Source organism: Apodemus sylvaticus, chromosome X (genome assembly GCF_947179515.1).
Source record: "Apodemus sylvaticus chromosome X, mApoSyl1.1, whole genome shotgun sequence".
In the NCBI taxonomy this organism is placed as follows: Eukaryota; Metazoa; Chordata; class Mammalia; order Rodentia; family Muridae; genus Apodemus; species Apodemus sylvaticus.
Window position 1 is genome coordinate 87,230,692 of NC_067495.1, and position 12,989 is coordinate 87,243,680.

At 34.6% G+C, this 12,989-nt stretch overlaps 1 protein-coding gene across 3 annotated transcripts in view; it reads left to right on the forward strand.

The window, feature by feature from the left end:
* Nucleotides 1-12,989, forward strand: part of Diaph2 (diaphanous related formin 2) — a 714,153-nt gene that overhangs the window by 440,115 nt on the left and 261,049 nt on the right. For all 3 annotated transcript variants that reach the window (XM_052170671.1, XM_052170672.1, XM_052170673.1), the window contains one exon: nucleotides 2,210-2,334. In XM_052170671.1, the coding sequence (XP_052026631.1) occupies nucleotides 2,210-2,334 (125 nt within the window). The remainder of the gene's footprint in view (nucleotides 1-2,209; nucleotides 2,335-12,989) is intronic.

Consider the following 12,989-nt stretch of genomic DNA (forward strand, 5'->3'; position numbering starts at 1 on the left):
TCTGTTAGGCTGCTGATAGAGCAATCCTTCCTTCCACGTATGAAGCATCATTCTTCCCAAGTAAGAGTTTCCAAGAGAAAAGACAGGGACCTTCCTAGATAATAGGACTTGTATGGTGGTGGAGGAATCTACTTTTTATGAGCTAGCTACATTGGAAGATTGAAAGTTAGTAAGTAAAGGTCATGATGGAGATATCAGGACAGGAAATCAAAGAGTGATTGTTTCTGGGGCTTTCATCTCCTGAGTTCAAAGTACTCGGCATGCCAACTGGATCTAAACCCCAACCACAGCTCAAGATTTTAAGACAAATTAAGACCTAATGTAGAAGATGATAATGAAATCTTACAGAATTTAGAGAACAGATTTGGAAAAATTTATGTAGAGGATCTGACATGTAAAATTGGTCAAGATGAGTCTAGAAATATTGGTTCATTCACTGATCAGTAAGAAAGTATAGGTGAGTAAAATATTGCATTCAAATTTTTATGATAGGGGGGATTTCTTAAGAACACTGAGAGCCTAAACCTCAGCATTGACTTTTAATTGATTTGGTGAAGAGTGGAGAATTGTAAATATCTGTGAGCTGAAGAAAAAAGATGGTGGCTCTCAGTATAGTGAACTGGAAGTAAAGACCTATATTTTCTCCCTTTCTTTCTCTTCAGAGCTTAGTATACTCCTTTGCTCTTCTTTCAAGGAAGGCACCTGTCACTACTATACTATATCTTCAACCTCCCTCCCCTCATGTTCTTGGAACCCAAGTGACTCAACATCTAGTCAAATTCACATGTTTGGTTTTTCCAGTAATCCATGGGAAAGAAGAAATCTTTTGAATTGTTGGGAATATTACAGAAAAAGAACCTAAATGACAAAACTTTAATTCTAAAATCACGGGTTTCCTTCACAATAAGCTTGTCCTTTGTGAACAGTGATTACTGTAGCATTAGTAAAGTTTTGGCAAGGCAGAAATTCTTCAACTTCTCCCATAAAGAATATTTTTTAAACTTGCCATAGCTAAGCAAATGTAGTTGTACTGGACAGAACCATTTATTCTGACAGATTAATAGAAAAAAATAATCTTCAGTGTAAGTGTTTGATTTTCAGTTTCTTAAACTTCTATATATAGGGGGTGGTTTTTCCTTGTTGAAAGATAAAGGTAAGCTTCTCAGGGTGATGAATTTTCATCAGAATAATCTAGCTGAAATTTGGCAGAGGGATGATTTAGTCAGTCTGTTAACTTTTTTATTGTGATGCTGATATGTCTATGAAAGGGACAAAATGTACTTGAATAAAAAATGTATATTTCTAGTTGTGTTTCATAGTCTTTAATGAAAACAGTGTTTTAAAGCATTGGCTTCAAAATCCAGTGTCACAAGCTATGTATCAATTTGTAACCCTTCCCTTGTCTCCTCAACTAGAATTTCATCAGATTCTGTTACTACTGATAGAATTACCTTTGTCCATAATTAAAAGTTATTATATTAATTGCCCTCCTGAAATGAAGGCATCATGAGAGATCCAGAAAGTGTATATGTAGTAAGGAGCAGTTTGAATACAAGACTTCAAATTGTTAGTTGTCAATGAAAGAAAAGGAAATGTGCTGAGAATGTTAAGGTTAATTAAATCAACTAATGAAAATGTTTGAGGGGATGCTGAATCTCTGTGGATCTGCATATGTATTCACCTTTTGTATCAACAACTGTTTTTCTGTATTTATTGAGTATAAAATCTTAAAGATGGGAATTCTTCCACAGGTGTTGGTTTATAAAACTCAGAGTTTTCACAGAAAAAGCAAATATTTCATCCTTTTATGTAATTTATCCTTAAATCACTTACATAGCCAAGGAATGCATTAATAAGATAAGGTCTCTTTGAACCTTACTTTCTCTTTAATCTTCAATTTAGATTTTAAAGAATGAAATATTAGCTGTCCCATCAATAAATTTAAATAGGAATGGGTTTGTCTGAACTAATGGCTGAGTAAAATGATGACATTCCTACATTAAATATGATGATTTGGTATATTACATTACACATTTTCATTGACTTCATAGAGAGTAGAATTTTTATGAGCAGTAACTCAGAAAAATGTGAAATGACTTCGTGGGGACATTTTCTACATTTAGGAAAATCCCTTAGCAGACACTGTTTTTAGTTGTTTTTGTGGAATACCTAGTAAAAGATTCTAAATTTTCTGTACCTTTTGCTTTAGTTTCAGCTCAAATACTCAAGAGCAACCTTGTAGCAATGGAACAAAGCATTCTTCATCTGGAGCGTAACATCAAGAATTTCCCCACCGCAGAATCTCACCATGACAAGTTTGTGGAAAAGATGACGATATCCTTTATATATTTAAGCATTTGTTTATGTGTTTGCATGTGTCTATCATCTTTTTACTTTGTGATTACTTCTAGACACACTATTCTGTAATAATAGATGAATCTGCATGTATGCTGATTCTTTTATATTAGCAGATTAAGTTTCTTTTCGCAAAGTTTTGAATCTGGTAGAAGAAGCAAGAGAACAACTAGATAAAAAAATTGCCAATTTTCAAGGACAAATTTTATTTGAAAGCCCACAAGATATATAGGGTAAATCTTAGGAGGTTTAATTATATCTGAAAGAACAAAGCAAATAATCTTTAGTAATCAAGTATTTAAAGGATAGAATCAGCATGAAAAAATTACCTTTTGAAAGGGGGTTATAATTTCTTCCTTCTTTGGACATATTCACATGCACTTTCTGAGGGTATACATGCATTTTGCATGACTAATATTAGTAAACTGAAAGGTAAAGGGATAGATGCATGGATAAGAAGAGAAATGTAGCTGATGGATTTAAATCCACTGGAATATATGTATAGAGATAACAATAACTATTTCTTGCTCTCTCTCTCTCTCTCTCTCTCTCTATATATATATATATATATATATATATATATATATATATGAAAAAGGAAAATGTGAGAAACTATATATAGTTTGAATTGTTTCATGGTAAAGCTGGTGTCTGAAGATAAACTACATTCAGAGCTGATTTTTTTTCTATTCTGCATTTTCAGAAGTAAGCAATATCCTCCTCCTCTGGGTTTAAATAAGTATCTTGAACTGCAGATTGATTCACTACTTTATATCTCTAGAGGGAATAAATACTGCCATTTCTTTATCAGATAATAATTCCTTCAACAACTGTATGGAGTAACCTTCTTTCAAGGTTAAACCTATCACTTTTTTTTCTATTTGTGTTTCTTTTCTAGCCACCTTAGATGTTATGATACTGAACCTAAGAATTCCTTCAGGTTGATACTTGGCATTTATATACAAATTATTGTCCACACTTATTCTTTTTCCTCATTAAATGATGCTGTGTGGTTCTTTTGTGATACTACATTTGTAAATAGAAACATTGGACAAACAGGTTTGTCACCCAGTGAACGCAGGCAATACTTACCTAGACAGGGCTTGTAGAACTGGATGAAAGTAGGAAGCTCAATACAAACCTTGCACTTTATTGGTGATTGGATTTATTTTTCTTTCAAATATGTCATATTGTCCTTTGGCTGGAAACAAACCAGTTTCATTTTGACTCTTGCCTCATATTTTTAAAATTTAATTTCTGATCCCCTTGTTCTGTGGAGTATTTTCTTTTATAGTTGGCTTGTGGCCACACAACAGCTTGCAACATTGAATCTTTGTTGCTCATTTTGAAAGAGAAAAAACTAATTTCAAACCTCCATGAACTTGACCTGGACCCCCTATTTTATTTATCTCTTTTTGCAGGTAATCATTTTAAAATGAAAATCCAGAGTCTTCTATATCTGTATGTCACATATGAACAGCTATTCTTCATTTAAGTGGTATTAAAGTGTGACTGTTTGTCCACAAGAGGATTGGAAACTGTATTAAAATGTATAGGATTGTTACTCTGTATTTCATATCAAGACAAAATATGACAATTTATTACAGAAAATGGAATATTTAACATCTTAAAACTATAAATTAATAAATTATGCTAGTGAAATTATTGCTCAAAATAGTCTTGTTCTGGAAGTGTCCATGAATGCTCAGTGAGAATTTCTAGAAAGACTCTGCAAAATGCAAAATGACCACATATATGCTCTATTTTTGTACATTTTTAGCTATTGAACAAATAGATGAAAAACCTTGCTGACATGGGAGATTAGAACCAAATTCAGGTCCTGTGGAAGAACAGCAAATTTTCTTTACCATTGAAAAATCTATCTAGGCCATGGAGTCTGTGTTAAAATGAACACCATATTCCCATGATAGAACTCTAGATAGTTCTATCATTTGCCAATGAACTTTTTTTCAGGTTACTGACCTGAAACTATTCAGTAACTATATTGCAAATATGACAGCACTCTACCTAATTAACTATAATCTAGCTGGAAGAACTTTGAGTTAAAGAAAGGGTGGGGGCAATCTCTACCAATATTGACAAAACTATGGGTAACAACAGGAGCTCCCAAATGCAGCTTGAATCTTCAGATCCCCAAGTCAGGTTGTGTCCAACAGCATCCCATGCTTACCCTTTCTCCTTGTCAGGATTAACTCAATGCTTATTATACCATATGTTAGACACTGTCAGATATTAAACTACTACAGTGCACACATAGAAAACTCATCTTTAATATACTTGCAGTCTGGCATTTACATATTCTCTATATTACTGTTCATTTAGCAGAGATTATATCATATTTCTTAATGTCTATGTACCTATCAAATATTCACCACCTACCACAATGTATACACTCAGCATATGTTTGTTAAGTTACTGTCAATCAGTATTCCAAGCCCTTTCTTTGAAGTTCTCCATCTAGGAGAATAAAAAGGAGTGAGCATTCCGTACAATTATTTCTCAAACATTTTCCATGTAAATCTTGTCAGTAATTTCAGTAACATTGAATCACCATTTTAGATTTTATATTTTAAAAAGTACTGTCAATTTAAGAAGTTATGGTCCATACGTTCTAATGTAATTGTTTTGCTTTTTAAATCTAGAAAGATACCCCATAATATGACACTATGGTGATGCAAACTTGAAATGCCAGTCATTTTAGGGCTACATCGGGAGCATTACCATAGGTTCTAGGACACTCTGAATGACATAGAAAAACTTTTTTTTTTCAAAAGAAAAAAAAAGGAAAATTACAAATATATAAATGTTTTTCTATGAATATACTTGCCATATTTGTAACTTCTGGAAGCCAACAGCTTTATAATGAGGTAAGTCACTTTTGTCTCTCCTTTTTCTCTGACTCAGGATAAAATAGTGTAGGAAAGCAAGAAAGATCTCTTTCTTTGTCTGCTGCATGATGTGTTGCTTAACACACCTATAAAAAGACAAATTAAAAGAAAAGCATATAAAGTCAAAGGAATGTGTGACCTGTTATAAGATCCTTCCAAAGGGGGTAGTATTTTTATGGACAGTTACATAGAAGTCTGGATTAAAGGCAATTGCAATCACCCTGTAAATTGCAAGGGTGAGAAATGATTTAGCAAGATGTACTGTTCAGATACTTCTTAGTTTCTCTGTCTGACATTCCTTACCTCTGAGTAGAGGGCTGAACACATGTCATGAGTCAGAAGACTCAAGAAGACACAGAGAATGATGTTTGTAGCTTATTTCTATGGCATGCTCATGAGATGAAGAGTTAGGCAAGCATAGCTTCTGTGACTTACTTCTGAAGGTTCTGCCTTCTGAGATGGCCTCTGTCTCCATCAGTTTATAACACTCATTCTTCCTCCTGCTATGGCCTAAATATCTGTGTCCCATCTACTTTCTGTTAACCAATAACCTATATAAAGGGGTGGTGCTTTTTGGAAGTGATTAGACATAAGAATATAAACAATTCTTTGATGGAGAAAATTTGTTCCTCATAGAAGCACTTCAGAAAAAAAAGAGTTTAGAACCCCCAAACACAGAGGGAGAGGGAGCGAGAAAAGAGAGAGAGGCTTCTTTGCTCTTTTGGGCCTCTGCCATAGGAGAACACAACATTAAGGGATAAACTACTACCACCAGACATGAATCTGGTGATGTCTTCATCCTGAATCCTTAGCCTACAGAATTACGAGAACTTTCTATGACTTATGAATTACTCATGTATAAACTAAAGTTAACCTAAATAACCCAATGTGCCATGTTTTGTTTCCCACAAAGGAGAAGAAAAAAACAATGAAATTAAGTTTATAGGTTTATAAAACAGAGAGACAGGTATGGTAGTATCTGTGTCTGAAATCCTAGCATTTGGAAGGTGGAGGAAGGAAGGTCAGATAATCAATGCCAGCCTAGCATACATGAAACATGAAATTCTGTCTCCAAAAAAAAAAAAAAGATTCAGCATGCACATTTATATAAACATAAAGTTGAAAGGTCATCCATCGGGGAAATATTTATTCTTCAGTGCTAACTTTCTCATTCTCATCACAGCCCTAATCATAGAAGATTTGTTATTATTTTTGTTGTTTGTTTTCTTGAGCTAATAGGGATCTCGCTCTAACCTGTGTACACATTAAGTAAACACTAAACTATCAAGCTGCAATCTAGTCCTTAGACTGTGGGTTAAAATAAATTGGTCGCTAAGATTTTATTTAGGTTTTTCTTTTCTTTCTTTCTTTTTTTAGCATTGAATGTTGTTATTACTATTATTGTTGTTTTGCTATTTTTATTGAAAAAAATTCATCCAATAGAGTCTGATCAGGCTTTTCCCTTCCACAGCTTTCCCCAGAGCCTGTCTACCCATACAACTCTACCTCCTCTCTCTCTTTAAAAAATAAAAACACCCACAGAACCACAAAGTGGGAAATGAAATCATACAAGCAAAAGAATAGTAAGACAAAAAATGCACAAATCTACATGAGAGAAAACAAGGTCTATAAAAATACCCTGGAGTTTGTTTTGTGTTTGTCATCTAATTCTTGGCATGTGAGATTGCCATCTAATTCTTGGCATCCTCAAGTGAGATTAATATACCTAGTAAGACACCACTGAAGAAGACAAATTTTCCTTTGCAAGTAGGTACCAATTGCAGATAGTGTCCTGAATAGGAGTGGGAAAACATAAATAAACAGTAGAAATATTTCACTCTCATTGATTAATTGCTTACTATTTGTCAAATGATTTAATTTCATATATTTGCTATTTTAAAGGCTCCTCTTTATTATTTGAGAAATAATTTCTATTTTTAATGTTAAAATTAACTATCCCCTCTAAACTTATGTCAGGAGAGCTTCAATAACTCATAAAATTCCAGAGTGCCACATTCTTAATTCATTTATTTTGAAGGTCATCTCTCTTCTTCTTCTTCTTTTAAAGTTGCCAGGAGTTCCGTGGCTGTGCCGGAAACCTATTGAAGATATTGGTGAACTGAGGTTCAGAATCATATCTTGGTACTATTCTTTGAAAAATATCCCATGTTTGAGTGACATGAGAAAGCCCTCGGAGAATGAACTCCTTACCATTTATGCTTTCTCTTTGAAGATCTGTGTCATTGATATTATCTACAACATTGCAAACTTTGCCAGCACTGTAATTGTGAAAGAGCTGGGGAATTTGGTTGTTTGGGGACTTGCTTTAGAAAAGAAAACCTAGTATTTTCTTCTTTACCTGTGACATGATTGATGGTTGACATCAGCTGTAACCAAAGACAGGTTAACAAGAGAAGAGCATGAGAAATGTATTTAACTGCTTTATGTGACAAAGGAGCCTTCCAGACATGAAGGCTCAAGAGGAAATGTCTATTTGCATACTATGTGCTAAAGAAATGTCTAGCTCTAAAGAAAAATACTCAGAAAAAGTGGTATGAAATGCTGTTACTAATGGGTGGGGTGCTCTACAAGATTCTTTCGTGTGTATCTGTCCATGTAACAGCCCTGATTCCCCATACACCATGAAGCAAGATAGACACTTTTCTCCTGTGAAGAAGTCAAAAGCTAAAAACCTTCCTTGTTGTTATAGGCTGAGGAATGTGTATTTTAGTTTCACCACTCTGAGAAAGTCAGGGGAAAATCAAAAAAGACCTTTTTTCTGTGGCTCTATTTTCCTTCAGCTCAAAATGATTTGCTAAAGCATTGTTCTTTGGGTTAATGTGGTCTGAGACCTGATACAACCTTCTTGCCCAGGAACCTGCCCCCTCCCTCCCCTCCCCCACTCACCCAGCCTTTTTCCCTGTTTTCCTTCTAGGGCTATCATAAAAGGCTTGTTTTTACTTTTATTTTTGAGACTGTAGACCTATTCTGCCCTGGGCTCTATATGGATCAGGCTGACCTCCAACCCACAGAGATCTGCTTGCTTCTGCCTCTGTAGTGCTTAAGATGAAAGGCTATGCTGGGCGGTGGTGGTGCACACCTGTAATCCCAGCACTTGAGAGACAGAGGCAGGCGGATTTCTGAGTTCGAGGCCAGCCTGGTCTACAAAGTGAGTTCCAGGACAGCCAGGGCTACACAGAGAAATCCTGTCTCGGAAAAACAAACAGAACAAAACAAAACAAAAAAGATGAAAAGCTACATACCACAGTGCCCTGCTTTCTTCTACTTTGAAGAATGTGCTGCTGTCCTTAGCATCTAAAAGTGTCTAACAAAGCACATTAATCACAGTGCTGACCTTACTGCTTATATTGTGTTGACAAATTTCTTACCACATTTACTCACAGAGATTTTGTCAATGGCAGTGATGTCTCTGGCCCAAAATCAGCTTAGCTTTTTGATTGACTGTTAGCTAAATCATTTTCCCAACTGGAGGACAGAGAGTGACTGAGCAGCAGGAGCACCATTAACACATTGACAAGAAGAGCTGACAGAATGTTAATGACATTAACACCCTGTCAACTAACTATCAACACCTAGGATTTCCTCATAGTGTGAGGGAGAGTCATTTAAAGTAGTTACAAATCGAGTTACTGAGCACAGTGTCCTTTCTAGACAATTCTGAACAGATTTGGAGTCACCATAATACTACCATTACGTTAATTTGTGTAACACTATTCTCTATTAGGAGAATATTTTAAAATAGATGAGAAACTATGCAGCCAGAAATATAACATTATAGCCTTTCAGCACAAGCCAATATTAGGTTTTAGTAGAATCATAATCCATTCTTTGTAAAGCAAATGTCATATGGAATTGACAAAACAAAAGAAAGAACAAGGCCTCCCCCACTCTCTTCTTTTCTAATATAATTCTGTAACCCTGGTCATTTTCTGTCTTTCAAAGAAAAACTGAGACTTTCAATCTATACTGGAGAAAGACTTACCACATCTGACACTATGCCTTACTGCTGTCCAAACTCAGAAAATTAGGAAATTCAAAGTAAGATTTTTTTTTATTTCATTTGAGAAGCTCATATAGGGGAAATTATAATATAGTATAATTTTTTTTCTTTTAAAGGGAGTGAGTGATAATCATGAATATAGTGCTTATGTTGAAAGGAAAGTTGCTTTTAAATTACAAGTAGTTAAACATTACCTCATTTAAGAGAAGGGTACTTTGGGTCAAGATATAGTTCCATGGTAGATTACTTTGTACAACCAATGCAAGACTCTGGGTTCATTTAATACAGCATGAGAAAGACAAACAATTGTCTGAAATACATGCTGTTAATTGTGGTCTGGAGGACTGTAAAATTAAATTAGAACATTAACAGAAAGAAATGTATACACAATCAAATTTAAAATGGCAATAAATAGTAATGATAACAATTATCAAAGAAAACTAGAGCCAAATAAATGTTACAGAAGCAAAATTTATTCATTTAAACTATTACACTAGTAGAAATGGACATAAGTATGCAATTGGGCTGCATATAAAGAAAGGCATATATATACACATTTATGTATATATATACACAAAAACATTTGTGTTCATATTCATACTTATTTTACATGTGTGTGTTATATGTATGTATACTGTGTGGATGTATGTATGTATATATTGCACACACAGTTTGGTATCCTAATGAAATGCTTCACAAGAGCTGGAAATGTACACAGTTGATTGAGTGACTATCATGCACTAGGCCCTAAATCTCTCCCTAGCACAGCATAAAGTAACATGCCTAAGTTGGAAGTAGGAAGATCAGAAACTCAGTTACCCTCAGCTACATAGTAAATTCTAACTCGACCTGAGCTACTTGAGATCCTATCTGAATTAAAATGAGAACATGATTTCCTAGGTATGGTTAAGCAGGTTTTATTTTACATATGAGGGACGGAACAGCCAGTAGCATCTGGAAGAGTCCAGACTAGGCTCTGAGAAGAGAGAATCACAGGGAGAGCAAAGAGGAAGAGAGAAGAAGGGAGACCAAAAGAGCTCCTGGAAAGTGATATAGGAAAGAGAAGCTGAGAGAAAGGAAGCAAAGCTTAGATGCTAAGGAGGTTTAGGGTAGGGGTGGGGGTGAAAAGTACTTAGGAGCTTGAACTCCCAACAGGTAGGTACTAGGAGAAACTGGTGGCCAATTTGCACTTTGCAATGTTTAATAGACAGCTCAGTCATTATTTTCTGAGTTTCTCTGAGACACAAAACTGTCCTTATAAATAAATACAAATAACAAATAGATATAAAATAAATCATTGATACTACATGTGTTTAAAATTTCACAATACTTTGAAATTTTGGAAATGTTTGTATATGCAAAAGTAACATATCCTGTGACGTGGTACTCAAGTCTAAATGAGAAGTTCAATTTGGCTTCTGATTGACAATATACCTAAGGTAAAGTCACATAATATCTTTAATATTCCTGCATTTGGACTGTTGTATATCCCACAAAATTGGGTATGGAATTTTCTGCTCATAGTATCATGTCAGCGTTCAAAATGATTCTGACTCTGGAGCACTTATTTCCGATTTTTAGGTTAGGAATGCTCATTGCCCCTCTATCTCTTCCTCCCTCCTTTCCTGTCCCCTACCCTTACCCCCACGTTTGGTTGAGTTAGATACTATTATTTGGCTCCGTTTAATTAAACTCATTCAAATATGATAAGACTAGAATCATCCATGTGGTTAAATCCCATAAGTGATAAAATACAGTGAGGATTTCAATCCAAATTTTAGTCTTTCAGACCCATGTTTCTAACCATGATATTACACCATGCTTGAGTTCAGAGCGGTTCATAAATCTAAGTTGAGTTCCACATGTGTTTCCTGTGAAACTTTCATTGCCTTCTTACAATGTCTCTCAAGTGAGCAAAGATGTTCTTTTTCAAAGGATTGCAAACTAATTTAAAAATTAGCTGCTCACTTACACCATCTACTCCAGAAAGCTTTTCTTAATCATAGCAATCAAAATTAATTTCTTTGTCCCTTGTGTTCTCATAATATTTTAATACTTTGATGATCATACTTGCTCATTTGTCTGTACTGTTTATGTGCATTTCTGTTTTGCACACCAGCTCATAAACACATTTAAGATGTGTATTCTTTTTTATCTTTAAGCATTCGGCAAGAGGTGTGGCATGATTATTTTAGAAAGCTAACTGCTTAGTGGATTTTTTGTTTTGTTTTAAATAAGTTAGTTTACTGTATAACTATATGAAAGTTAACATTCTGGCAAGGAAATAGAGAACATTAACTTTTTATTCGGGTGTGGCCTCTGTTTGCCCAAAACGGAACCATAATACCTACGTAATATCAGTTTTTGACTATGTTTTGATTTTAAAGTGCCTATATTAAAATTAAGTCTTTGCCCACTCTTCTGTATAAATTGCCTAGCTCTAAGGAACTCTTTGAATGGAGCCTGTGCTTTGGGGAATCTGTGTGCAGCAAACTTCTCTGTTTGATGAGCCTTGCTCATTTGAAATTCAGTCTAAAATTGCACTGAGCATGAACTTCATTTTTCAAACATTGTCCAGGGAATTTGATAGACATTTGGATCATGATGGTAATGGTGAGAAGATAATATATTGCTGGTTAAAGGGTGCATAAACCCTTTCAAGCCACAGGAGAATTGTCTGGGAAATTACCTTTTTTTGGAACATGAAACAAGACTTAATTTGTCTGAAAGAGTTAATGTTCCCTCATCCTGACAATTTTTCATTTTTGCCACTAGAAGCTACATTTTAAGAGATTAAAAACCTGTCTATGTTCATTCATAATAAATGAAAATAATAGGAAAGGCTTGAGAAATGCACTTTCCAACTTGGTTATTTCATGTGTATAGTTCCCATATACTAGAATACATATGTATCTATTCATAGACACAAAGATAAACCATTTTATATTTACAGGATCATAAATTGTGAATATGGGCAAGGAAAAGCAGTTGAAATAGCCTCTCTTGTTTGACAGGATGTCCTTTGGGACATCCTTAACCAATAACCTGAGGGAAAACATGTAATACCAGTAACTGGGCTTTTAATTTGTTAGTCTATGACTATAAGGGAAAAATCTGCTGTATAGAGTAACTCTTTCTGTATGTTGTTATGTATATGATTGTTGGTATTCTTATATTTTAAATAGAGAAGACCTGAAGTTGTGTATAAGAAAGAGAGGGTGAATATGGGAAAGTTAAGAGGAAATGTTGGTCATGAATATGATCAAGATACATTATATAAAATTCTCATGGAAAATTAATGTTTGCTAAAGAGATAGTCTAGTAGATAGAGTTTAGAGCCAAGTAGCTCTTGCTGTACCATCATGATCATGACGACCTGAGTTGAAATTCCAGCCCCTGTGTAAAAACCTAAGTACAGCCATGTACACTTACAACCTTAACATAGAGTGAGATAGAGACAGGAGGATCACTGGTGCATTTTGTCCAGCATCCTAGTTTCCATTTCAGTTAGAATGTCTTTCTCAGTGGAATAGGTAAAGAGTAATAGAATAGGACACTATTGTGTTACAATAATGGGATTAAATTATTCCATTATGCAAATGTATTTGGGAGCTAGAAATGAAAATATATGTTTTATTATTGATTATCCTCTTAAATTTTGATGGTTAATATATGTCTGTATATTTTCACAAATATAGAAAATG